The sequence below is a fragment of the Paroedura picta genome, chromosome 2 (assembly GCF_049243985.1).
Source record: "Paroedura picta isolate Pp20150507F chromosome 2, Ppicta_v3.0, whole genome shotgun sequence".
In the NCBI taxonomy this organism is placed as follows: Eukaryota; Metazoa; Chordata; class Lepidosauria; order Squamata; family Gekkonidae; genus Paroedura; species Paroedura picta.
Window position 1 is genome coordinate 37,141,711 of NC_135370.1, and position 27,978 is coordinate 37,169,688.

Genomic DNA, 27,978 nt, shown 5'->3' on the forward strand with positions numbered 1-27,978 from the left:
CGAGTATTCTTGTAACATGCTCACCCAGAGCGTCAGAAGTGTTTACACATACATTTCAGTTATATTTACAACTCTAATAAGTTCGATTAAAATGTAGTTGTTTTAATAAAATATTTAAATATTTTATATAAACATGGATCCTTAAATATAAAACTACAAACATGATAAATTAAAATTATATCTTTGTTATCTTAAACAGCATACAGTTGCAGTAGGCACATTGTATTCAACAAAATAACAACCAAACGAACTATAAGTAGGTTTCAAAATTTGTTGCCTGTCCTTTAGTCTCAAGTAAACTCGCCGGATGGCAGATTGCGTTGAAATTAATGGGATCTGGAAGCCAGCTGGGAGCGATCAAAATTTTGCTCTTTGACCTTCCTTATTCCCAATTTCAAACATTATATACGATCTCAAAAACATTAAAAGAAAAACCTGGTACACTTAAATATACATCGCCATGTATTCAGCAAACTTTTTCAACACAACCAACTTTTACAATAAGGTAAAAAAGATCAACACAGCACTGTGTATAAATATGTCATATTTCAAAACCTCCATTGCAGACACCAAGACCCTAATTTTAATAAAACGCCATGGGAAGATGGAATACATGCTCTTGGGCAATAGCCTCACAGTTATGACAACGAACAAAACTTGTGTCTCAGTAATACAGAAGACTGCAGAATTGTGTTTGTGGCACTGAAACATTCTTCATTGCAACTATATAATGCACATGACTCATTTTACCCATATTCTGATTTCTAAGCTTTCAATCCTAGACACATTTGCATGGGAGGAAATCCCACTGAAATTAGTAGGGCTTACTTCCAAGTAAACATTAATACAGAAAATGGCAGCCAGCTGCTAAGAAAGTACATCCCATCTCACTGCATTGTTCCTTTTGACTTCCACACGCTACGTTTGTAGATAAGCAGAGTGGAGAATAAGCAAACTGAAGATTTTAACAGCGTTCTGGTGTTGTCCACATTTATTCTTTGTGGATGTTGCTTCTGTTCTATATCCAGGGCTGGTTTATCCATGTAGCACAACCTATGGGCCCTGTGCTTCCAGGGGCTTCATTCTGAGCCTCCCCACCCCATGGAACAGGGCAATAGCCTCCCCCCCCCCATTTTTTCCACTTTAAGGACACTGGGAGTGAACTCCTTCCTACTGGGGGCAGCTCTGCCCCCATTCTGGCTGCTTCCACTGCAATTGTACTCTGCTAGGGCCCCATGATTCCTTAAACTGGCTCTGGTGCTGTAGATCCCTTAAACCACTCCTGGCTATATTATCTTTTCATTTTATGCAATCTGCAGGTTGGTTACTGGAAATGATGCACCAGAGCGTACTTGTTATATAGGAGGAAGGATGCTAGCTACAGTATGCCGAGACATTTGAGAAATCGGTGGCTGTTACAAAAATCAGTCCCAATTTTGAACTGATTTTTGTGATGCATGGAAGCATCTGTCCCTTGGCCAACTTACATGACATGATTAGGGCCTACAGAAATGATTTGCCACTCACATGTAGCATGTGTGTAGGGGGGACACCAGGTATCTCATAAACGACAGCTAAGAGGTGCAAGAATGAGAAGCTGACCCAGCTGGTTATGGCAATTAATAAATCAATCCATATACAGTCACTACCCAGATTTGGATAGCATCAGTATCTGACTGAAGGATAGCATGCCTCAAAGATGCCGTTTCTGGGTTTGCAAAAAAATTGGGAGAATTGGGATTGAAGCTGGTCAGACCATTTGAGTCTCCAAGAACATGGTAAAGTATCACCTGCTAGGTCAGAAACCGGTTCCAAGAAGTTACTGCCAGTAGTTTTAAGTGTTAGTCTCAGTGGGCAGTGGTCACTTGACAAGCTATCAACAACCTCAAACCTGGCTACTAAGTAAATCAGATGAGGCTGTGATGTAATCAATCGTGCTAGCTCGATAAGTTGATAGGTAAGTAAAAGCACCACCTGATATATCCAAGCTGGTACCATCCAAAATGTATAGAGTGGCCAAAGAGAGCAATTTTAGAAGTTTGAGGCCAAATTTGTTGACAATCCTGTCCTTTGAAGAACGATCCAAGAGATAAGCATGGGTTTTACTCTTATTCCCTCCTACATCAACTGCCTCAGAGCCTATTCTTGCATTGAAATCACCACCCATTATAAGAATCTGGCTAGTAAAGGAGCAAGGGTTCTATGGTATCAGCCAGGGAGTCCCAGAGGTCATCTCCTTGGCTCTTACTACTATCAGGTGGAATATATTCATTAATACATATTAATCTTCTGGGGAAAAGTCCCTTGACTAATAGGACCTGGTATACAGCCACTTAAAACAAATTAAATTAGCCTTCGAGTAATCATGAAGCAATCCCTTGCCCCTTGCCTGTCCTCCGTCAGAATTTTTGCTTCCTTAGATAAATACTAAGTTAAATAATTTAAATACTTTTCTGGCTGTTCTTCTGGAATATAAGTAGCCAGTGTTCGTACTTCCTTGCCCTCTGAACAATTAGAGGGAATCTGGGTTCACACATCACAAAACATTCTATTGACGCTTTATCCTCACAGTTATCCTATGAGGCAGATTAACCTGAGAGAAAATGACTGGTGAAATGCAGAGGCAGAATCTGAATGCAGGTCCACTGCATCCTTTTGGCTCTCACTGACTTGAGTAAGATTCTGGATACTTGACGGTAAACAATGCCTGGGGAAATTGGTTGATTCTGATAAGGAGACAGTTGTCATTCGTGCCTCTGTTACTTCCAAGACGGGTTATGGTCAAATGCCCTGTGTGAGGAAGCTATGAGGAGAACGAAGCAGCTTTAGTTGAGAAAAGAACATGGCTGCTCACCTCCTGTTAGCATGTTGTCATAGGATAAGATTTTGGGAGCCCTGGACTCAAATCTTCACTCTGCCATGGAAGTTTGCTCAGCAACCATGTTAGTCACACCCTCTAGCCCAGGGGGAGTCAAATTGCGGCCCTCCAGATGTCCATGGACTACAATTACCATGAGCCCCTGCCAGTGTTCGCTGGCAGGGGTTCATGGAAATTGTAGTCCATGGACATCTGGAGGGCCGCAGTTTGACTACCCCTGCTCTAGCCTAACTCACCTCTCAGGGTGGTTGTGAGGATAAAATGGAGAATGTTGTCAGTCACTTTGGATTCCCATTGGGGAGGAAAGAGCATCAATGAAGTAAATACAAATATACATTTATCCTAGATGACCCATGGAAACTATATTCAGCAATAACTCTGGCATCTGCTTCACTCGATGAAGCACTCCTCCATTTCTGCTCAGGCATTTTGCTTTCCCACGCTCTCCCCCGACACAACTGCACAATGGAAGACAATGAATCAGAATGGCGTAATGAGTCTCTTTCTCTGAGACTCATGACAAATGGCCGTAGCATGAGAGAACAGATACCAGCACCAATTTATTGTTATTCATTGGGATTAATTAGGTTGTTTTCCTTTATCATTTTATAAGTAACTCTAAATAGGCTAGTATCTCAATACCAGATGACCAGGTGACAACTGAAGCTTCCAAAGGAACAGGATCCTGAGACAATTCAGAAAGCATTTTCTGTAATCTGTATCCACGCCTTGGCATAACAACATCATCCTTTTTTAAGCACATTACCGGGCACAGATCATTCCCACCATCACCTATGTATACAATCTGCGAATATTTCATCCTCTGCTTTGAAGTGTTTTCTAAGAAGTCTTCTAGGACTTTCCTCTTGCAGAGATTTACGGGGCACTGTGCACAAGCGTGAGCATGAAAATTCTTCACCATCAGGTAGCCGCTCCCATCAAAACTTGCAGGGTTTGTAAACACTTCATTAAATACTTGGCAGAAATTAGAAGCTTTTAAAATCCAATCGATAAATATTGCATTGGAATCGGATATAATTATGCAGTCAAATAAATCTTTGTGTTTGCCAACAAACTCTAAGAGGTCTTTCATTCCTTCTGTGAAAGGTATCGTTGTCATAGTCCTTCTCATCTCTTCTTCCCTTATTCCGGTGTCTCCCAGGAATCTGAAAACTCTGCCCATATATTCTGTCCAAAGTCCTTTCTGATAGGAGTTTCTTATTTCATCAGGCAGTTTAGCATCAGGTGCGCATTTCACAATCCAGGTGTCACTGTTTTCATCTATAACTGTATGGTCAAAATCAAAAACCAGCAGACACTTCATTGTTGTCAGACAAATGTCGGCCTGGAAATAAGATAAAATTGTTTTGGTGAAGAGGACTGCATAGATAATTATCTTGAAGCATAGAAAGTAATTCATCAGAAAAGCCTCATGGAGTATTTACCATGTTTTTGAAAGTACAGAGCAGCCTTTCTTGAATTTTGTACCATTGAAAAACCTTTGATGCATTCATCAGGTTCCGAGAAATCCCAAAAGTTGCACAATAGCACAGAGTATATTTGGGAAGCATACACGCCCTCATAGGAGCCCTCATGTTCCCATCCCCTCCAGGCCCATCAATGGTAATTTGGGGGTGGGTTATATTATCATATAGGGTCATATCACCTGGTAATTGTTTTTAACAAATCTAAAACAATATGCAAAAAATTAATTCCAACCCATCAAGAAACTTCAGGGTTTCATGAAAGCCTGGTTGAGACACCACAAGATATTGAAATTTGCATTAGTTCATAATTTTTACAAAATCTACTGGCTGTGACCTTGTCAACTGAAGGGCTTCTTCTGCAAATGTATAAAGACTGTGGAATTCCCTCCCTAATACAGTTTGCCTCACTACCTCAATTTTTTAAAGGCAAACCAAGGCGGTTTGTGGTTCTCTTCTGCAGAAATGTTTGTAACAATGTTAAGTCTCCTGATCTGTTGTTTATTTAATTAACTTTTGTTAATATGTTATAATTTGTATGGTAATTCTTTGGTTATTTGTTAACCAACATGGAGATTACAAATTACAAATCTCCATATAAGGATATAATCCATTGGAGCAGGTAGTCACCATACATACCTTGTTTGTTCCTTCTATAGAGGGTTGTATTTTATTCTTGTAATGGCTAAGGAATATCTCGAGCTTTCATCTAAGACTTACAATGACGGCATATAATGTGTTTGTAAGCATTTATAGTGGTGGAGCAGAAAGACATGAGGCAGGATTCAATGCTTCAACACATACCGTCAGCAGAATTATTTTCCCCACATATCTTCCTTTTCCCTTGTAGCTTTTGAAAAGTAATGCTGAAGGATGGAGAGCCGTATTTGGCATGACATGAAAGATGGACAAAAGAAGAAGAGTTGGTTCTTATATGCCACTTTTCTCTACCCGAAGGAGTCTCAAAGCAGCTTACAATCACCTTTCCTTTCCTCTCCCCACAACAGACACCCTGTGAGGGAGGTGGGACTATTACTGCTCGGTCAGAACAGCTTTATCAGTGCGGTGGCGAGCCCAAGGTCACCCAGCTGGCTGCATGTGGGGGAGTGCAGAATCGAACCCAGCATGCCAGATTAGAAGTCTGCACTCCTAACCACTACACCAAACTGGATCTCCAAAAGATCTGCAACAGGCCTCTTTACTTTTATGCAAGTGGAACTCAATTACTGCTTGCGTAAGACTGAGGATACAGAGCGGCAATTTTAGCATGTTGATCTTAACCAGGGGACATCTAGACAATTTTTTGGTCTGTTTTAATTATATTGTTCTGCTTCTTCAAGTCCCCAGTGAGGAGAAAAGCAGCATTGAAATACCTAATAAAGAAAGAGGTTTGTGTGGTCACTTTCCAAATGAAAAATAACTAACTGAGCTTTAACACATCAATGTTAAGTTCTCCAGTGTGCTTCAAATCCAATGCAAATGTATGAAGCCTGCATGTTTTGTTCTGAGCATAACAGAGGTGGGAACATGCACTTGTGAATGTGACGGACAGTCTTTTTTATCCACTAAGGATCACAGCCTGTAGCGGGGGTGGGGGGGTCAGAAATGCCTCCTAGTCATGCTTGAGCGCTGGCCTTGTTTGTTTGTTATGTTCAGTTTTCCAGAGTTGATGTACATTTAATTTTGACTATCTTGTGGATTAAAAAAGCAAGTTATACCATGATGTAATAATCCTGCTAACAAGTTACAGTACTCACATGTACATAGCCAGTTAGGTGTAGCGGTTAGGAGTGCAAACTTCTAATCTGGCATGCTGGGTTCGATTCTGCACTCCCCCACGTGCAACCAGCTGGGTGACCTTGGGCTGGCCACAGCACTGATAAAACTGTTCTGACTGAGCAGTGAAATCAGGGCTCTCTCAGCCTCACCTCCCTCACAGGGTGTCTGTTGTGGGGAGAGGAAAGGCAACTGTAAGCCACATTGAGACTCCTTCGGGTAGAGAAAAGCGGCATATAAGAACCAACTTTTCTTCAGTAATATCAGGGCTCTCTCAGCCTCACCTCCCTCACAGGGTGTCTGTTGTGGAGAGAGGGAAGGGAAGGCAATTGTAAGCCGCTCTGAGATTCCTTCGGGTAGAGAAAAGCGGCATATGAAAACCAACTCTTCTTCTTCATGTACAATCAGTGTACAGTGGATTGTTTTTCATATGTGCACTGAATAATTCTCACATTGTAATCAATACATGTACTAGCTGAACTAGAGATTCAAAGCCCACATTTACTCAGGTTGCAGTCCCCAGTTTCCCACTTAAAAAGAGTGTGTGCTGGGTCTTACTTACAAACAGATGTACAAACATACAGGCAGGTTGAACATGTGTTCACTGTAACATGTGAACAAGGCTACTATGTAACTGAACAAGCATAAGGCCACACCACTGTACAAACTGCACTGTAGTAATATGCACATTTATTTCAGCACGCAGTATATATCACAAAATGTGTAATGTATGAAGTCGATCTCTGTCTAACCAAAAATATAAGCACAGAAAATGTTATCCTTGTTTCAAAGCTGACCTTTCCAAGACAACAGCGTGGCACAAGACGGAACAGCAGGACAACACAATGATACTCACTGGTTGACGCTGAGAAGTTTCAAACCTGGAAGCATTGGAGAATATCACATATATGATAGGGAATGTGATGCAGTTTTGTCGTGGGCACTTTATAGCATCTGCATGGCATTAAGAGAGATGAGTACACTTCGGAATGCTGCTGCTAAAAGTTCCAAGTCCAAGATAGTCCCCTGTTCAGATAAAATAACACAATTTGAGGACAGAAAGGTTATAATTTCGACACCCACTCGCCATGGGAAAACATAAATCTGATAAAAGATTTAGGATATAATTTGAAGAGCGTTTAGTTAATCGTAGTGAAATCAGCTGGACTTTTTTTTAAAAATTAAGTATACTTAGATTCAGGTAAACCTGAATTAGGATTTTTAGTGGACATCATTTCATAATCCCCCCTCCATCACAAGGGGATTTAATTTTTGTAATCCCCCTTGAGTCTCAGTGAGAAAGGTAAGCTATAAATGAAATTCATAAACATAACAACATAAACTCAAGTATCTTATCCCTCCAGAGTCAGAGTGGTGTAGTGCAGTGGTCCCCAACCTTTTTATCACCGGGAACCGATCAATGCTTGACAATTTTACTGAGGCACGGGGGGGGGGGTAGTCTTTTGTTGAGGGATGTCACCGCTGCCTGGACCCCTGCTCTACTTGCTTTCCCGCCAGCACCCCTGACTTCCCGCTGCCCACTGGGGGGTGCTGCCAGCAACAGCTGTGCAGTGCCATGCCGAGGGGGAGCCCCAGCCATGGCGGCTGCTGGAGAGCACCAAAGGTGAGCTGGTGGCAGAGTGGCAGGGCAGCCCCCGAGGCAGCAGCCGGGGAGAAGGACGAGGAGGAGCCAGGGCCCGGTTCCAAGTGATTCACGGACTGGTCCCCGGACCGGGAGTTGGGGACCACTGATGTAGTGGTTATAAGAGCACCAGCCTCTAATCTGGAGAGCTGGGTCTGATTCCCCCCTCCTCCACATGCAGCCAGCTGGGTGACCTTGAGCCAGTCAGTCCACTCAGAGCTCTCTTTGCCCCACCAACCTCACAGGGTGTCTGTTAGAGAGAGAGAGGAAGGGAAGATTATTAAGCCACATTGAGACTCCTTTGAGCAGGGAAAAGCAGAATACAAAAACCCCAGCTCTTCCTCTCTTTTCCTTCTCTATCCACATTCAGTGCAGGTATTTTAAAAACTTTGTTTTCCATTCAGTATAAGTATTAAAGAATATTGTAAAGAACACAGGATATTATCAAAGCCAGGAATGCTCCCTGTGTGTCATGCAAAATTCCAATCCCCTGGCAATCTCTTAAAGACCAGTGCATTTTTCCAGGCCATTGTCCTTTGTCTGCCAATGCACCTTTCATCAGATAAGTGTGCCCCTTGCTGCAACTTGCTATTCAGGGGTTATGGACAAACCTAGATTCCCCCCCTCCCCTTAATTCATATTTCTGGCTTATCACCTCCTAGACTGGCTGCAGCAGAATCATTTGAAAGATGCTCTCTAGCAAGAAAGAAAGCCCACTAAATAAGACCAGATAAACCAGAAACAAATCTGTTACCATAGGACCACCCAAATCAGGCTTGTCAGTTCCCCGCTGGTTACCGGCTGGGGAAGGGAGGTAGGGTTGCCAAACTGAGTTTGGGAAACCGCTGGAGATTTGGGGATAAGGACAGGGGCCTCACTGGAGTATCCTCTGAGGCAGGGGTAGTTAACCTGTGGTCCTCCAGATGTCCGTGGACTACAATTCCCATGAGCCCCTGCCAGCGTTTGCTGGCAGGGGCTCATGGGACTTGTAGTCCACGGACATCTGGAGGACCACAGGTTGACTGCTCCGAGGCATCCATTTCCTCTGGGGAAGTGGGTCTCTGTGTTCTGGAGAGGAGCTGTAATTCCGGGGGATCCCCAGGCCCCACCTGGAGGCTGGCATCCCTGCCACTGCCAGGTCCAGGCTGGGGGATTCCTGGGGATTTGGGGATGGGGCACGGGGAGGGCAGGGGGGTACGAGGCCACGGAGCCCACCCTCCAAGGCATCCATTTTCTCCAGGGAGCTGGAGATGAGCTGCAGTTCCGAGGGGTCCCTGGGCAGGGAGAGCCAGGCCAGGCCGAGGCGGCGCAGGGTGGGGGCGGCGCGCGCCTTTCCTTGGCTCGGGCAGGCCAAAGCCCGAGCTCGAGCGGGCCGGGGAGGAGGGGCGGGGCTACTTCTCCGCGTAGGCCTCGCGCGGGGGCCGACACCAACGCAGACGAGGGTGGGGGGAGAAAGGGGGCGGGGCTTGGGACCCCGCGGAGGGGAGCGAGGCGAAGCAGGGCGAGGCCGCGCTCCCGCGGGCGGATGGACTGACCTGCCGAGGGGCTTCTCCTCCTCCTCCTCCCTCCGCCAGGCTTGCTGGTCACGTGGCGAGCTCCCCAAGCTTCTGTCGCGCCGTCCCGTCCGCACTGCGTCGCGTGACTTCCCCCCCCCGTCCGCCTCCTTCCCGCCGTTGCCCGGCAACCGCCGTACACTCCACGCGGAGATGGCGGAGGCGGCCGGCCCCGTGATCCGCTTCGGGCGCCGCAGGGGGCAGAGGCTGGAGTCCGCCCGTGAGTGTCGCCCAGGGCGGCCGGAGGAAGGATAGGCGAGGGCAGGGGGGCCTGCCTCCAGGTGGCCCCTGGGGACCCCCGGCGGGGGGGTGGCTGTGTGACAGAATGGGCTCTGTGGCATTGCACCCCGCTGAGGTCCCTGCCCTCCCCGGGCTGGATCCCTACCTGGATCTGGCAGCCTATCGAGTAGATCCCTACCTGGATCTGGCAGCCTATCTGGTAGATCCCTACCTGGATCTGGCAGCCTATCTGGTAGAACCCTACCTGGATCTGGCAGCCTATCTGGTAGATCCCTACCTGGATCTGGCAGCCTATCTGGTAGAACCCTACCTGGATCTGGCAGAATCTCTATTTGGATCTGGCAGTCTATCTTGCAGATCCTTACCTGGATACGGCAATCTATTGCTAGGTTCCCCCCAGCCACCAGTAGGAATTGAGTTTGCCAGATCCAGGTTGGGAATCCTTTGGAGATTTGAGTATGGAGCCTGGGGAGGATAGGGGCCTATACAAGGTACAATGCCACAGGGTCCGCCCTCCTAAGCATCCATTTTCTTCAGGGGAACTGATCACCGTAGTCTAGAGATGAGCTATAATTCCAGGGAAATCCAGAGGTCCCACCTGGAGGCTGGCATTCCTTTTTTCCAGTCTCCAGGTGGGGCCTGGAGTTCTAATGTATTTACTGATTTTCAGACTACAGAGATGGGTTTCCCCTGGGGGAAATGGCCAGTATGTAGGATGGACTCAACAGAAGCAAATTCTCGCTGAGTTCTGTCAAAAGGACACTTTTGACAGGAGAGCCAGCTGGGTGTAGTGATTAGGAATGCGGACTTCTAATCTGGCGGGCTGGGTTTGATTCCCCACTCCCTCACATGTATATAGTATATATGTATATACATGTATATAAATTGGTTTCCCCCCCCCCCCAGGGTTTCTCAGTTCAGTTCTGCCTCTCGTCCCACCATGCAGATCTTGCTCTGTCACAATCTACCCCGCAAGGTTGTTGTGTGGATGGTGCCCCCCCCAGCCAAGGTGCGTGACCCCTGTGGAAGGGTCATTTGACCCCCAAAGGGGTCCTCACCCCCAGGTTGAGAACTACTGTTCTAGGGAATATCCTTGACACAATGATTATGGCTTGTTGGAGAATATAACTGAATGCCTGTACAGCTTGTCAAGGGTAGAATCTCATGTGGATTTTCAAATACTGTTTTTCTGGTCGTAAGGAGAGTTATGCATAGAGAGAAATAACGTGTTTTTTTTTATTATGTAGAAAAAAGTTACTTCAATGAAGATGAAATCACAGAGGGAATATTTCTCCCGCCGGGAGTAGATCTTCGCCAGATAACTATTCTGTCTAAGGCAGAATGGGAAAGGATACAAGACAACCTCAATGCACCGGCGAAAGAAGCAGCACGAATTCGTGCCGCAAGGAAAGAACGGAAGGATTTGCACTTGCAGTCTCAAGCTCTTGTGAAAAACTGGACCAACACTATTGCAGTAAGAGCAGAGTGTGTGTAATCAATACCGAGGGATTATTTCTCCCACATCGGAACGTTTGTGTATCTTTTATCTTCCAGTTTAGTAGACTGAAAGAAATGTCAGTCGAAAAGCCGGTTTCAAACTAGCAAGACAGTTGCATCCATGCATTCTTGGATATTGCGTTCTTATTGTAGTGTAGCAGCCATTTGCAACTGCACTGCCTTTCCCACATTGGGAAATCCAGTTGTCAGCAATTGCCATAGTCACAATGCAACAACAATGTCTATGGCTGAGGCCAGGGCATGGAAGATCAGGCCCCCTGGAAGTCTCTGCCCCATGCCAGATTATTGCTGTCAGTGGCTGTCGGCAAGCATAGTCCCCTTGGCACACCGAGTGATAGGCACTTCGGGCTGTGTGTGGGGTGTGTGTGTGACAGTTTTGCTGCCAGGATTTAACAAGAATTTTAATGGAGATATTGGATGTTTTTATATGGGGTTTTACCTTGTAACCTGTCACAAGACGGCTTGCCGTGAATGGCGGGATACAAATCTAAGAAATAATACTAATAATAATATCCACTTCATATATATGTTTAAGAGCCTCTTGTGACGCAGAGTGGTAAGCAGCAGAAATGCTGTCTGAAGCTGTCTGTCCATGAGGTTGGGAGTTCAATCCCAGCAGCCGGCTCAAGGTTGACTCAGCCTTCCATCCTTCTGAGGTCGGTAAAATGAGTACCCAGCTTGCTGGGGGGTAAACGGTAATGACTGGGGAAGGCACTGGCAAACCACCCCGTATTGAGTCTGCCATGAAAACGCTAGAGGGCGTCACCCCAAGGGTCAGACATGACCTGGTGCTTGCACAGGGGATACCTTTATCTTTTACCTTATATATGTTTAAAATTGTGGCATTCATTCAGATTCATTCTGACAATGCACCTGCTCATTTTTTGTGGGTAGCAAGGGTTATGCTATGATAATTCTGCCTGATCTTGCCCCTTTAGACTTTTTTTTTTGTTCCCCAAACTCAAAGAAACGTAAGAAGATACACAATTTGAGTCCCTCGCAGATGCCAAAAGTGCCATTTTCACAGGGTGTAAATAGAAGGCCATGGAATTATTTGGGGAAGGATTAGAGAGATAGAAACTTCACTTTTAGATGGAAGATATGTCTTGAAACAATAGGTTAACATTTTGACATTTTTCCTTAAGAAAGGTTTTTATGATTTTGCAGTCAATACTTTTTGACTGCCCCTCATAGTAGAACGAGCAATGCAAGAAAGTTAGTGGGGAAAATAAAACACAGAAAAGAACTGCTTTTATTTTGTTGTCCTTGTGTTCTTCTGGTAAGCAGCTGCATCAAATGTGGTGGTAGAAATTTTCAGTTTGTGTAACATGAAAAAAAGAGTACAGGAAGAATACCTATTCAGTTATTCATCTGGCTTTTAGTCTGCCCTCTCCCCACAAGGGATCTTGGGGTGGTTTATATGATAGCAATATAAAACATAATATTATTTTATTTATTTTCAAATTTATATGCTGCCCTTCTCAATTTGTCTTGCGGCGGTTTGCGATAAAACAATAAAAACCATACAACCCCTAAAAATCCCTGTAGCACATTAAAAGATGACGATACAATAGAGTTCTAAACTCCCACCCTCTGTCCAGCCAGCACTGAGGAGTCCCTGATAGTAACTCCAGGACCTCACTCTGGCCTCAACCATACGCCTGGCGGAATTAAAAATCAATATGCAGAGAATAAATCCCCCACCCCAGTTTTTCCCCTGCAGCACACTATGCTGTTGTGAGTTGAGTGGGCCATTTTCTCCCTCCCAACCCTTCATGAGCGGGATTCCTTTTAATATTTCTCTTTCCTGCTACTGCCCTACTGATAAGCATTGAACCTTCAAGCCTGCTATTAGTAGTAACAAATTGGAAACCTGTGAGGAACAATTTAGGAGGGGAAGGGTAAAGAATTTAGAAATTCCCAACCACCATCCAGATTTCCTGGCTCCAAGATTCTGTATGTTTTCATTGGCTTAAGCAGACCCTGCCCTCTTCATTTGCATCCACTGTAATTCACATTCAATTACGATTACAATCCATTCAACTACTAGTGCAATCCTAAATGAAAATAGGCCCTTCTAAGCCCATTGACTTGTTTGGCTTTAGAAGTATGTAGATTTGTTTAAGATTGCATTGTTAGTATTTTGTGTTTCCTAAAGCAAGTACAGTCTTTGGTTTCCTTCCCCCACCCTGTTTTGTTTGATTAACAAAGGTGAGTGTACACAAGAATGTAGAAGTTGCTACCCTCTCTATAGGTAGTCTGGTTTTGCTGTTTTTAGTATCACCACAGTAAATGTATTGGCTCACTATTGTTTCACAGAGCTGAGGGCCCTGAAGGAGCTGTCAAAGTTCCGCAGGGCCTGTAAAATGGAGCTCTTCTGCCAGGTCTTTGGTTGAGGCTGGGTTCTTAAGATCAGTGCCCCCCTCCCCAGGCTGCACTATACCAACATGCAAACCCCCTGGTGGATGACTGTGGGGAGGGAGGAGGGTTCTCATAGCCATCTGAGATTTATGATAATTGTGAGACTTTTAACTCTGTGTTAAGGATTGGTAGTTTTATGGGGGTTAGATTGCTACTGTAATCCATCTTGATTACAGACATTCAATTAACAACAGTAATAATAATATTAGATACCATAATAGTGACCAGAAGAATAAATATTATTATTATTATTTATTAAACTTCTATAGTGCCCTCCCATATGGCTCAGGGCGGTTTACATACAATTACAATTAACAATAAAGTAAAACCAACAGAACAATCACAATCTAAAACATAGCAAAAACATAGCTTGGAATTTGAATATCATTGCTGGTGTCTGTGGCAGTACTTTAATCAACGTAGTTATGGAGTATTCAAGCCATTCTGGTGATCTTTACTTGAGACAAGAAATTTTCAGTGAACTTTAAAGAAAAGTTTATCCTACCTACTGATTGTTGGCATAGCTATTCCAGAATGTAACAATGAACAATTCCATGCAGCCTGCTAAACAGAGTTGTTCCACCAGGCTTTCAGATGAAGCCAATGACGGGGACCTCCCTACAGCCTTGTTTCCTTGTCAGGCAACCTTTAACATCCTGTATGTCCCTAAATGTTGCTGTTATCCGCTTTGAGCTGTTTATGGTTACTCATATCTTGTGCTGTTATGACTGTTTATAACTTTTATTGTTCATATTGGCCCAAATGTTCCCCCACTGGTTTAATTTACGCTGCTCCCAGATGTCACAGTGAGGGGCAGTATATAAATTACATGAATGAATGAATGAATGAATGAATGAATGAATGAATGAATGAATGAATGAATGAATGAATGAATGAATGAATGAATGAATGACATCTTTGAATGTTTCACTTCCAATACTATTCCTAACAGGAATGAGGTTTCTTTGTATTGCAGGGTTTGTCCCAGGCAAAACTGAAAGCCAAAAAAGAGTTTGAAGAGAAGAATGAGAACGAAAAAAGAAAAATTGACCTGGAAGAAGCAAAGTACCAGGCACAGAAGCGAAAAGAAGCCATTGAAAAAGCCAAACTTGATCAGTATTATCAAAGTGAGAGAGTGAAAAGATTCCATGTAATGTAGATGATTTATTATGCCTCTTTTCATTTCAATTTTTTTTGGCACATTCAAGGAAAGAAGAAAACGTTATGTTTTCCAATTTTGTTTTGCAGAAAGCCCTCATGCTTACCGAAGTCTTAAAAGAAAGGGAAGCTCAGATTAAACTTCAGAAGAAAAAACAAACATTGTACCAGAGTCGGGATGAAGAAATAGAACGTGAACGTCAAAAAGCTATACAGAAAGAGGAAGAAAAGGTTAAAGAGAGTCGTATGAAGCGGATGCAGCTTTGCAAGGATCAACTGGAACAGTAATGATAATTAGAAAACTCTTTTAAAAAATAGGTGCCTCTGTTCTGATCTCTTTGACTTTTTCTGCACTGGAGGCTCCACACCGGGCTGCAGGTTGGGGTTTGAGATGGGGCAGGTTCTCCCACCTCTTCCTGCTCCCACATGGGGGAGCATTTGGCCTGGTGCACCTTATCCACTCCAGATTTGTGCTTCCCCACTGGAACCAGGGCAGTGAAGTTCCCCGTGCAGAAATGGTCTTCATGGAGCTTATTCCCTGAAAAGTCTTTTTAGAAAAACACTGGTAGGCTGCAATCCTATTGCACACTTATTTGAAAGGAAGCCTTGTTAGGTATAATGGGCCTTACTTCTGAGGCTAAGATGGAACAAGTGATCTAATAATGGGCCTTCTGCTGTTCTGTGTAAGCTTCAATTGTAGATTATTGTGTTAATGATGCAGGGCATTTCTACTCTCCCCCACCCCTGCACTCTTTTTTGCAATTTTAATTGCTTCAGCAGGGGGGGAACATTCAGCTAAAATCTACAGGCATCTTCATTTCCTAACTCTATGGGAAACAGAAGCCTAAGGAGGGATTCAAAGTATTAAAACTACTAGGGGCCAAGTCTGTTGCATTCTGGAATACAACAGGCTCTAGATCGGGGGTGGGTGAGGTGGAAGAATTCTGCGGATGGCCTCTCCCTCCCCCCAGGACCTGGAAAGGCTGCAGGCTGAAGGCCCTGGGAAGGGAACTTACCGGCAGGGGCAGCTCTCATACAGCAGGGATCTGCAGCCTCTGAGCCTCAGCAGGAAGTGGAAAGAGGAGGGGGTGGTCAGGGGTGGGAGACGGAAGGCGATTGGGTGGCCACTGGACAGACAGGCAAGCCGGTTGGAGGAGGAGGCACTCAGGGGTGGGACATCTGTCCTGATTGGGTGTTAATTGCTGAGTGGCACTGAAGCCATGAGACATGCTCCTCCTCCAAGGCCGTACCAGAAATATATTATGTTCACGTATGTAAGTGCAAGTTGCAACAGACTTACAACAAGCCCAGCAAGGGTCTCTCAAAGCGAATGAGAAGCAAGAGGTGGTTGGCCATTACTGCCTTTGGTGGGCTCCCATCCAAGTATCAACCCTGCTTAGTTTTCAAGATCTACAACACGAAAAAGCAGGCGGTTCTGAATAAATGTACCAACATAAAAAAGAGAACCTGTTCCAGGCTATCAAAATCTGAATACAATATAATAATTTCTTATACAATACACATTAATAAGATATTGAATCAAACATCAAAATGTGTCTTATCTCTATTTTAATGATTAATGAAGTAACCCAAACGCATTTGTGCCATTTTCAATGTTGAATTTTCATCAGTGGTTGTTTCCTCGTATGATTGTGAAAATTATCCTTGCAAGTTTCCAATATTTTTCCTATTCTACATTGCTGACAATCACATCTTTTTACTAGAAATCCAACTCAAAATTGTAGCATGAACTCTATTCATATAACACCGGCCTTCAGCTCGCAAGTGTGGGAGAGCTTTTGACAATGTAGAATTCAATATAGAATTCAGGGTGTGCAATCCTGCTTTCCCTTCTTTCTCTAGTTTGGCTCTGAGTAAATGTACTTTGCGCTATACTGCTAATTAAACAAATATAATGTTTATCGGGCAGAAAGTTTCATCTCTGAAATCAAGAAGCTACAGCTAGTCTTTAAGGTGCCCCTGGCATCCTGTTTCAATGTAGATTCTCTTCCACTTCCTCTGTGTAATTCCACAACTTCCACGAATGGAAGAGAAACCTCAAAAATTGCTCATCTGTACTTATTCCTCACATTTGCCTTATTGCCTGTTTTAGGATAAAAGAGCACGAACATTTAGCGGAGCGGAGCAGACTGGAAGACATCAAAGAGGGGGAAGAGATTCAGGCGCTGACCAGGTTGTATCACCAGGAACTGCAGGAGGAAGAGCAGAAGAAGCTGGAGGACAAACTGGAGCGCAAACAGGCCCATCAAGTAGGTAACAAGCCACGAGCCAAAGCTGGACCTCCAAGTGCTTTGAGTCCTGACTAATGTGGGCTGCTGAACAAGAAAGTTTCTGTGCTCATTTGTGTGTGTTGGGGGGGAGGGGTGTAGACCTGGATGGCCCCAGCTAGCCCAGCCCCATCAGATCTCAGAGGCTAAGCTGGGTCCACCCTGGTCAGTATTTGGATGGGAGACCGCCAGGGCAGTCCAAGGTCATGATGCAGAGGCCGGCAAGGACAAGCCACCTCTGAACAAGTCTTTTGCCTTGAAAACCCTACGGGGTCGCCATAAGTTGGCTGTGGAGTTCTCTCAGTGTGCTGGTGAAAGAAATAGTGCAGTATATATTGGGCCTGGGTAGAAATGAAGGGGGGGGGAGTTAAATGAGAAAGGAAACTCCATTCCTCTCCTTCCTAGCCATCTCCTTCCACTGAGACTTTTCCCTCCTCCTCCCCCTCAGTGGCTCTGTTTTGCCACCTTCTGATGCTCTGTTTCTTCCCCTCCTCACTCTGCTTATCCTCACACCTTCCTCTCCCCTGACTTCTGCTCCACTTCCCTATTCCAGGCAGATCATGAATTGCCCTTTTGTGAACATTTTCTTAGGGCGGGTCTAGTCCTCGGCTGTCAGGTGTAAGGATTTGCTAGCGACCCAGAGAAAGGGCTGCCTCCAGACCCAGCGTGTGTAGTGCTGTTGCACGTGCAGATTTATTATATATATAAGCCACGCCCAGATTGCGGTGATCCTTACTGCCCCAAACATGCGAGTGGGCATCAGAACGATCAACGCATGCCATCCAGGTCAGTTTCAAATGGATTCAAATGAGTAGCCGCCTTGGTCTGAAGTAGCACAATAAAATCAGAGTCCAATAGCACTCGAAAGCTCACGCCTTGAACAAATCTTTGTGGGTTTTAAAGGTGCTACTGGACTCTAGTTTCAAATGGGCCACTGCTGAAGATGCAGTGTGATCTAAGCAAATTTTAAAATGGTCTCCCATTCACGAATACTGCAAGGTCAGTGTACATGCCCCCCCTACTTGTAAGTGTCATGGACTGAGGTCTGTATATGCATGTATGCTTTTCTCTTGCTTCAGGGGGGAAACCTTGGCAGCAGAATGCAGCACACAGTTGCAGCCCTTGGCTGTTCAGGTCTGGAAACTCAGCATTTGTTTCCCTTCCGCCCAGCAAAATCCTTCTGTCAGCACCAAACCTATCCTGGGACTTGAAATGCTGGGCTCCAGAGGAACTAAGCTGATTTGCTGCATTTATGCATGGAGCTCAAGAAAAGGCCCTCCCCCCCCCCAGGACCCCTCGTAAACTTGTGTGTGGGGGGGTCTCTATCCCCACTTCGTCCCACCACCTTCTTCCCCAACTTATTCACCAGCCCCCATTTAACTAACTGCTCTCTTTCGCTCCCTTATGCTGAGCTGGCATAAATTCTTGGAGAGTTGATGCACTTATTTGGGTAAGTAATATTTGTTTTCTGTCTATATGTGTTTTTTTAAAGGCTCATGTTGCTGATGAAGTTATTCTGAAAGCTCTAGAAAAGGAAAAACAAGAAGAAGAAGATGATAAAATTCGAGCACATTTTCATGCAAAGCAAGCTATGGTAAAGCTGAGAAAACAAAAAGAAGAAGAAATGTTAAGGTAAGCCGAATATCCAGTACATTCAATCAAGCACCCAATTTTAGAAATACACTGGTTTCCTCAATTCTTAGTTCTTGTACATACACTCAGAAACATGCTCTCGACAATTAATGATATCACTAAAAGCAACCGTTTACTTTTAGTAAACTCTTTTATTGTACCCTGGATAACGCTAAAGAGCTCAAACTTCTGGCTGCCAATCATACGATCCCCTGTCTACACTACACACATGGAAATAACCAAACAAACCGTCCTTCTTGGAACTACTTGACTGCATCAAAATCTGCCCAGTGAATATTGAGGGTATAAGCAAGTCTATATGCCAATACTTGTGAATAGTAAAGGTAAAGGCATCCCCTGTGCAAGCACCGAGTCATGTCTGACCCTTGGGGTGACGCCCTCCAGCGTTTTCATGGCAGACTCAATACGGGGTGGTCTGCCAGTACCTTCCCCAGTCATTACCGTTTACCCCCCAGCAAGCTGGGTACTCATTTTACCGACCTCAAAAGGATGGAAGGCTGAGTCAACCTTGAGCCGGCTGCTGGGATCGAACTCCCAGCCTCATGGGCAAAGCTTTCAGACGGCTGCCTTACCACTCTGCGCCACAAGAGGCTCTTCACTTGTGAATAATACTGGCCAATAAAATGGATTTAGCTCTTGGTCAATTGACAGCTTGGTGCAGTGGTTAAGAGAGGTGGTCTCTAATATGGAAAACTGGGTTTGATTCCCCATTCCTCCTCCACATGAAGCCATCTAGGGCAGGGGTAGTCAACCTGTGGTTCTCCAGATGTTCATGGACTACAATTCCCATGAGCCCCTGCCAGAAAACACTGGCAGGGTCTCATGGGAATTGTAGTCCACGAACATCTAGAGGACCACAGGTTGACTACCCCTGACCTAGGGCCAGTTACAGTTCTTTCAGAGCTCTCTCAGCCTCACCAACCTCACACGGAGTCAGTTGTGGAGAGAGGAAGGGAAGGCGACTGTAAGCCGCTTTGAGACTCTTCCCGGCAGTGAAAAGCAGAGTACAAAAAACCTGCTGCTGATGCTTCTTTTCCTCTTCTTTTAAACTCATTTTATCCAGTGTCAGAGCTGTGTATTGTATCCAATACATTCTACTAGACAAAGGCACCTCCTTGCAGAAGGGGGTGTGCGTGTGATATTTTCCCCTCTTCTGTGCAACTCTTCACTGCCCCCTCTCAGCAGTTCTGGTGGGCCTACTGGTGGGCAAGATGATTCCAGGGGTCACGGCAGGTTCCAAGAGCTTGCATTAGACAGAAACCATACCAGGAACCAATGATTTTATGTTTATTCCGTTGATGTACTGTATTGGTTGAATGTCAGAAACTGGGAGATCTGTGTTCAGATCTTCACTGTGTTGTGAAACGCACCAAGTGGCTCTGCGTTTGTGTGAGGATAAAATGAAGGAGAGGAGTATGCGCACCCTGTGCTCCTTGGAGGAAGGTAGGATCAAAATGTACTAGATGGATTGAGCCCCTGAAATAGTGCGTGAGTGTGTGTGAGAATGAAGTTAGCATACATATAAGAAGCCAATATCCTTGTTGAGTCCTGGGAATTCTGTTGTTTTAAGTGTTGTTATAACTTGCATTTCTGCAGTCTCCTTTTCTAGTCGGTTCTTGAAGTTCCTTTGCAATAAAACTGCTACTTTGAGGTCCGCTATTGAATGTCCTGGAAGGTTGAAGTGTACCCCTACAGGTTTCTCAGTCCTGTGATTTTTGATGTCAGACTTGTGTCCCTTTATTCTTTGATTTGACCTCTTTGCTCTATATAGAGAACGCAGGGGCTTTGTTGGCATATAATGCTAGAAGAAGAGCATGTTAATAAGCCTTTGATGGTGTAGGTGATGTTGTTAGGTCCAGTGATTGTGTTCTTGGAGTGTATATGGTGGCAAAGTTGGCATCTGGGTTATTGCAAGCTCTGGTACCAGTGTCCATGCTTGCAACAAACAGATATTGCATATTTTGGATGTTATGGTGCCATTTACTAATTTGCTTTCTCCTTATATCTGTACTCTTATGATCCCTGTTCCATTGTCTGAAGAAACGTGCATGCACACAAAATCTCACACCTGGAATAAATCTTTGTTGGGCTGAAAGGTGCAATGGAACTCAAATTTTATTGTGCTAGTTCAGACCAACATCGCTACCCACTCTGTGACACTTTTCTCTACCAGAAGGAGTCTCAAAGTGGCTCACAATTACCTTGCCTTTCCTCTCCCTACAACAGACACCCTGTGAGGTGGGTGAGGCTGAGAAAGGCCTGATATTCCTGCTTGGTCAGAACAGCTTTATCAGTGCTGTGGGGAGCCCAAGGTCACCCAGCTGGCTGCATGTGTGGGAGGAGCGGGGAATCAAACCTGGCTCACCAGATTAGAAGTCCATGCTCCTAACCACTACACCAGGCTGACATGCATTTAACCAATAAGGCCATTTAACCAATAAGGATTTGTCTGTCGTTTGTGTATTTGTGTAAATGTTTCAACACTCAGGCTCGTGATGGAGGGCCTGTTCTGAGCCAAAAGAGAAACAAGAGGCTCCTCCTCCCTATATCTGCAGTTGTTTCTAATTAATGTTTAAAATGAAAACAAAATATCCATCCCTAATTGTAATCCCTGAAGCCTGGGAAACTGAAGTGCTAACTAATGTGCTAAGGGGTTTCATCTGCTTACCCTTTTGTTAGTTGTAGAGATAACAAAAGGCTAATTCAGACATTTAGGCCCATTATGCACGGCTGCCGAAACGGCGATTTCGGGTCACATGGAAAACGTGGAGGGGGAAGACACGAAGCACACCGGTTATGCACGGGGCGGGGCACGACGGCGGCAAAACCTAGAGTAACCGATTATGTACGCGGAGATCCCGGCGCCACCTCTGGTTGCGCCCCGGTCACCCGGAAGCTGCGCTTTCTTCCGCATTTCACTAACGCGGCTTTTTCGGCGGCATGCACTGAAGCTGCGGGTGGTTGCAGCCGGCACTGTGCGTTATCCACCCCGAATGTGCGTTATTCCCCCCGTGCATAATGGGTCTTTGTGAGCCACAAAGATCTTTGCATAGTGGCGGAATAGATACCCTCCTCCCTACTACGGAACAGATGTATTGCAGGTGCCAATTCATGCAGTTGCTCTCCTCAAAAGTTTACAAATGTGGCATCTGCAGAGTTCGGCATCCACACGAAGCATCTGGACCATAATTGATATGACTTCCATCCCGGAGGGAGAGAAAAAGGCATGCCTGCTTCTCCATCATGCAGATCTCTTCCTGGCTTGCTGTCTAGCTGCATAATGAATGAATGGTTTTGTGCAAATATAACTCTCTGTGTTCGGAGCTTACATAATTAGGTTTCCATACCATTTCTTCCTGTGCCCTCTACCCGCTGTTATTTGATTATTTTATTTAGTTTATTATTTAGCTTATTATTTCACAAACGCTTGATACTTGGGACTCAGATTTTCTGGATTAAAACTGGGAGCACACTTTGTTCTTATTCGTAGAGAGACATCCTTTGTTGATCAGAATAACAGAAAGGCATTCCCCTTGTTATGATGGGGCAGCTTAGTTAATAGCATTGCCTTCCGTCTTGGCATTCCCTTGGCATTCAGAACTTCAGAAATTGCTCTGAAGATGTAGGGTGGAGTTTGGCACCCAGGCTCCTCTTCCAGGAAGATGTCACTGCCCATATCATCATCATCATCATCATCATCATCATTTAGATTTAGATTTTTAAATTCCCCACTACTCCCGGAGCCGGCTCGTGGCGGGTTACGTGCATTAAAAACCCAAATAAAACCCCATTAAAATTAAAAACAGGACATAAAAATACAACATAATCATAGAATCATAGAATCACAGAATCATAGAGTTGGAAGGGGCCATACAGGCCATCTAGTCCAACCCCCTGCTCAACGCAGGATCAGCCCTAAGCACCCTAAAGCATCCAAGAAAAGTGTGTATCCAACCTTTGCTTGAAGACTGCCAGTGAGGGGGAGCTCACCACCTCCTTAGGCAGCCTATTCCACTGCTGAACTAGGAGAAGCATACAGGAGAATCACTATACAAATTGTGCTTTTTACAGAGAAATAGAGGAAACCAGGGAGAATATTACGAATCGCCTCCTGGCCCGGATGAAGAAGAAGATTGACGATGAAGACGAGCGTATTGCGAGGGAAGTCGGAGAGATGGAAGAGGAGCGCGACAAAGCACTCGCTGAAAAAGAAGAGAAAAACAAAGCGGATTTGAAATCCATCACAGAACACCGATTGAGTGTGGTAAGAAAACAATGCGGATCCTTTTTTATACTTTTGTACCTTTCCTACGAATTGATCACTCAGAATAGGCTTCGGTTACAGCAGGGGTAGTCAAACTGCGGCCCTCCAGATATCCACGGACTACAATTACCAGGAGCCTCTGCCAGCAAACGCTGGCAGGGGCTCCTGGGAATTGTAGTCCATGGACATCTGGAGGGCCGCAGTTTGACTACCCCTGATTTACAGTAAGATAATGCTATCCTCACAAGCAACTTGCTTGAAGGGCAGTTGCATCAAACTCGGTATCTAGGTATGGGATGCTGGAGATACGTACCGTATTTGCCGGCGTATAAGACGGCTTTTTTCCTCTGAAAAACATGCCTCCAAGTGGGGGGGCCGTCTTATACGCCGGGTGCTCTTCTGGCGAGCAGCAAGCGGCGGCGAGCGGCGAGCGGCGAGCGGCGGTGAGCGGCTCCCCCCCACTGGGTGAGCTGCGCCGGCGAGCGGCGAGCGGCGGCGGGTGGCGGGGAGCGGCGAGCGGCGGCGAGCGGCTCCCCCCCACTGGGTGAGCTGCGCCGGCGGGCGGCGAGCGGCGAGCGGTGGCGGGGAGCGGCGAGCGGCGGCGAGCGGCTCCCCCCATCTGGGTGAGCAGCGCCGCGAGCGGCGAGCGGCAGGCGGCGAGCGGCTCCCCCCCCCCACTGGGTTCACTCAATATTTTGAGTTGAAATGTTGGGGGGTCGTCTTATACGCCCAGTCGCCTTGTACGCCGACAAATACGGTAAATAGTATTTAAAAAAAAAAATAAAATGGGCCACATTGTGGAGCCCCTTGTTCTTTGCAACACAGGCACAGTAAGCTAGTATTCGGTTTCACAGCCTCAGGTTTTCTAAAACGGATTGTGTTATTGATAGATAAGAATGAAAGAAGAAAAAGCGAAACAGGAGAAAGTGGAAGCTAAAGAGACACTTCGTAAAATGATAGAAGCGGATCGAGTCTACCAGGAACTAGAGAAAGACAAGAAGCATAGAAATCATTGTGCAAATTTGAGACTACAAGAGTCCCATGCCATGCAAATTGTGAGTATTTATTTATTTATAAAATGTATAGGCTGCCTCTCCAGATCTGCTTGAGGTGACTTACAAGACAAAGCAAGCAACAAAACTCCCCCAATTATGCTAAACAATAAAATAATCCATTGTTAAAAGAAACAGAAGTCATCAAGATCATAAAATGAAGCCCTCTAAACCAGTGGTCCCCAACCCCGGGCTGTAGCCCGGCACCGGGCTGCAAAGGCCTCGGCACCAGGCCCCGGCTCCCTCTCCCCCCCCCCCCCCAGCAGCGAGAAGCTCACCAGGCCGTGAGCAAATTGGCCGCTTCGGCGGCCTGGCAAGCTTTTTGCTTCGGGAGGAGGGGAAGAGAAGCTTGCCGGGCTGCAAGCTAATCGGCCGATTCGGCGGCAGATTTGCTGGCAGCCTGGAGGGGTGGGGAGAGAGAGCCGCAGCCGCCGGCATGTCGGCGGCGCAAACGTGCACGTGCGGACTGCCACGCATGCGCGTTTGTGTCCGGTGGGGGCGCAAACGCGCACGCGCGGCAGGCCCACACATGCGCATTTGCGCTGGGGCTACCGCGTGTGCTCGGGGCCCCAGGCTGCCCTCTCCCCTTACGGTGCAGCAGCGGGCCGCGGCAGCCAGCAGGTTGCTGACCGCTGCTCTAAACTGTTATCGATAAGACGGCCATTATGCTAGGAGCAGACCATAAAACAGCCAAAAAACATAGAACGCCTTGATTAATCCTGGCCAAAGAGAAATGTTTTGGCCTGGAGCCTAAGGGAAAGCAGATACAAAGTGAGTCTCAAGGGGGAGGGTGTGACAGATAGCATTTTAGTAGCCAGTAGGAGGAAGTTAAGTATTAATTCTTCACTGAAGCAGAGAGCTGGATCGTTAGGCTTCTCCAAGCACTATGAGTGGCCAGCAACAGCGGTATGGGAATTGATATTAGAACTTTGTGCTGGAAGGAAGTTTTTATAGTTTGGATTCCAATAGAACATGCATCTAGAGTAGATGTTTCTGCGCCGTAGCTTTATAACCTCTACTCTGAGGATTTTAGCCAGTGTTCTTGATAAATAGTCTGAATTCAACCATTCTACATGGTTGGGCAAACTGGGATAGATATTTGGCAGAGTGTTTTGTGAAGAAGCAACACTCCCAATTCAGGCTGAAGGAAGGGGGGAGAAATCTGCAGGGAGAAAGATCCCTGCCCGGTTAAAAGGAGGAAATTAGGTGTAAAAATTTCCCTAGAAGAAACTTGATTCGGACACCTCAGAAGTTAGAGGGAAGCTGATGATTCTAGGAAGGGACATTGGAGTACCAGCATAGGGTACCTGCCTTCTAGAAACCAGCAAAGTTCAGAGGCATTCAAAAGACAATAGAAATTCAGAGGTGTTTGGATAAACACAGAAACAGCAGCCTCTTAGTGGAAAGAATTCAGAAACTAAGAAAAAAAATGTCTATGCCTCTCTAAAACCCTTCCCCCAAATCTTTATTCTGTTATGTTAAACTTATGGGGTTCTTATTAAAAGTCCCCTGTTCCTTTAAATAAGTTCTGTTCCCCAGTCATGTGATGGGCTCTTTCTGAATCTCTGAAGAAGGGGCCAGGCTTTCTGGGGAAAGGTTGCTTTGCCCTGCAGAGAAACAAAAGGACAGTTAAAATCCTCCCAGACTGAGGAGGAACAGGTAAAGAAAGGGTGCAGGAGCCAGGGTTATTTTTCTTTCTTTCTTGGACGTAAAAGTTCAATCATTACTCTGCTTGTCCAGGTTACCCCTTCCTTTTTAAAATTCTGGATGTCTTTCTTTTGTAGTTCAATAAATCAACAATTGTGGGGGGTTTGGGGCCTATTGCTTCTGTGACTTGGTGGAGTGACTAAGAGATCCGTTAGCTGTTCCATGCCATCCCACAGCAGGCTGGGCTACTAGGCCAAAGGAGCAATACATAGCAATAAATACGACCATTTAGATTTTCCCAGGAGTGGGTAAGACTCCTCCTGGCTAAAGAAGAGGGTCTTACTAGTGGCAGCAACCAGTCAAGGAACAAAAGATGGGGGGGGGGAGAGTGAGGGACTAAATGTAGCAACCAGGGGACTGCACAGACACCCAGTTCACTATATGGTAGCAGTTAACTGTAATCCTGGTTTGAATCCAAACCGCTGTACTATGACTGATTTTTATATCATAGCTTTAACTCCTCATTCCACCTACCCTTTCCCTCTATGTAAAAGGAGAAAAATTGGGGTTTGGATGTTATCATCCCAGTGCCATTCTGAAAAGGGGTTTAAGACGACTCTTAGAGCTTCCAATAAACTTCCAGGGCAGAGTTCAAATAAACAAACAAACAAAAGTCAGCAGCCAACAGTCCCAGTTATGAAGTGCTTTCAGTTTCTGGAGCTAGAGTACGGTCAGGGGTGTCTTACAGGTAGAGGGGCCCCCATGGTCATTGCAGCATCAGTCCACCCATTTGCATTTGCCTGTGCTTAAATCAGGAATGTATTCATGAAAGCAAGGCGGAAAATGGTAGTTTGTCTTCAATATAATTTGTAATTCATAAATGAAATGTAGCTTTTACTGGAATATTACAAGGCCATTTAAAATGACAGCAGACTGGAGTATGGGTTACATCAGTGCTTGGGTTGCATCTGTATTATCCTTCTTCTAGGTGAGTTTGCTTCTCCTGGGAGGATTTCAATTCTGAACTAGTTCATTGCGATGGCCTTCAAGGCAGGCCTTCTGCAACAGCATTGTAGATTCCAGTCCAATAGCACTGTAGAGACTACCAAGATTTGGGGGTGGGGTATGAGCGTTCCAGAGTCAAAATGCCTCTACGTCAGCTTTTCTCAACTTTTTTACCCCTGAAACATTCTTCAGACTTTGAGAAATCCCAGACGTGGTGCGATCGTGCAGAATGAACATTCCCAACCACGGGTCCTCGCCTTCCCCCCTGGCCCATCATTGGACATTTGGGGGGGAGGGGTCGACATGACCATATATGGTCATATCACCCGATAAATGTTTGACATTTTAAAAATATATTAACAATTAATTAACTCCCACCCATTCAGGAAACCCTTCCAGGGCCATCAAGAAACCCCAGGGCTTCATGAAACCCTGCTCTTAGTCTAAGTCTCTAAGGTACTACTGAGCTCAAATCTAACTGTTCTGCTGCGGAGGCACATAGCCACCCTCTCAAACAAGCAGCTTTGTGGTTTTAGATCAGATACACCATCAAATGATCTGTCCACAATTAAGAGAACCCCCCCTTCTCTTTCTTTCAATGCAGGCTGAAAAAGCAGCAAGAACCCAGCGTGAGAAGCAAGACGACGCGGACTACGTTAAACAGAGAGAACAGATTGCACTGTATAAGGAGAAAGAGTTCCAGGAGTACGCGAAAAAAGTCATCGAGGAAGAATCAAAAACTTGCCGGAATCTTTACCCTCTTCTGCAAGTAGTCCAGGAAGGTGTCAGGGGTGGCTTTGAGCCACTTCAGGGAGAAAGGGAAGGTCCGGGCAGCCAGAAAGTGCCGCCACCTTTCACCGGGAGCACGGCTCAAGAAATGAAGCTTCTGAATGGACAAGGATACGAGGCCACTAAGGGACGGCTTGGTTTTACATGGTAACAATAATTAAAGAATCTTTAAGAATGTATTGCAGTTTAAAATGGCCCAAACATATAGCATAGAAACTGCACATTTAAAACTTAGAACATTACTAAAGTTTGCAACTTGTGAAATTCATTCTTAAAATCCTTAGACAGTCGGTAGTAATAGTTCAGACCCACCAGGTTCACTCAGTAATGTGCAGCACTTACAAAATGCTTTTAAAAAATCCTTTGCTTCATTTGTGTATAAGGTTTGAAAAACAGAAGCACAATCATCTAATTCTGGTCATCTTCCAAAAAAGCAATACCTGAATTTAATTTCTACTCTATTACTTGGCTTGTACTACAAACAGAAATAACCTGTATTGTGAGAATAAACTATCTGCTGTTCAGTTGGCATTTAGGGTTTTAAATATTACGGATCCTTGTTTATCAGCACATGGACGGGATGTAAGTGGGAGGGGCATTCAGTCCTTTT

The 27,978-nt window shown here is 45.3% G+C and overlaps 2 protein-coding genes across 3 annotated transcripts; one reads left to right on the forward strand and one right to left on the reverse strand.

The window, feature by feature from the left end:
• Positions 1-81: 81 nt before the first annotated feature.
• Positions 82-9,450, reverse strand: PHOSPHO2 (phosphatase, orphan 2). 2 transcript variants are annotated; one of them, XM_077319777.1, is made up of 3 exons: positions 9,316-9,450; positions 6,995-7,164; positions 82-4,223 (listed from the first exon to the last, which is right to left on the reverse strand). In XM_077319777.1, the coding sequence occupies exon 3, from the start codon at positions 4,200-4,202 to the stop codon at positions 3,480-3,482; it is 723 nt and encodes a 240-aa protein (XP_077175892.1). In that variant the 5' UTR covers positions 4,203-4,223; positions 6,995-7,164; positions 9,316-9,450; the 3' UTR covers positions 82-3,479. The 2 variants fall into 2 exon arrangements, with proteins under 2 accessions (XP_077175892.1, XP_077175894.1); XM_077319779.1 differs by lacking the exon at positions 9,316-9,450 and adding an exon at positions 8,996-9,157.
• CFAP210 (cilia and flagella associated protein 210) lies at positions 9,255-27,892 on the forward strand. The gene is made up of 9 exons (XM_077319776.1): positions 9,255-9,553; positions 10,821-11,047; positions 14,489-14,662; positions 14,761-14,954; positions 16,784-16,940; positions 18,451-18,590; positions 22,683-22,875; positions 23,766-23,930; positions 27,184-27,892. The coding sequence occupies exons 1-9, from the start codon at positions 9,487-9,489 to the stop codon at positions 27,517-27,519; spliced, it is 1,653 nt and encodes a 550-aa protein (XP_077175891.1). The 5' UTR covers positions 9,255-9,486; the 3' UTR covers positions 27,520-27,892.
• Positions 27,893-27,978: the final 86 nt, after the last annotated feature.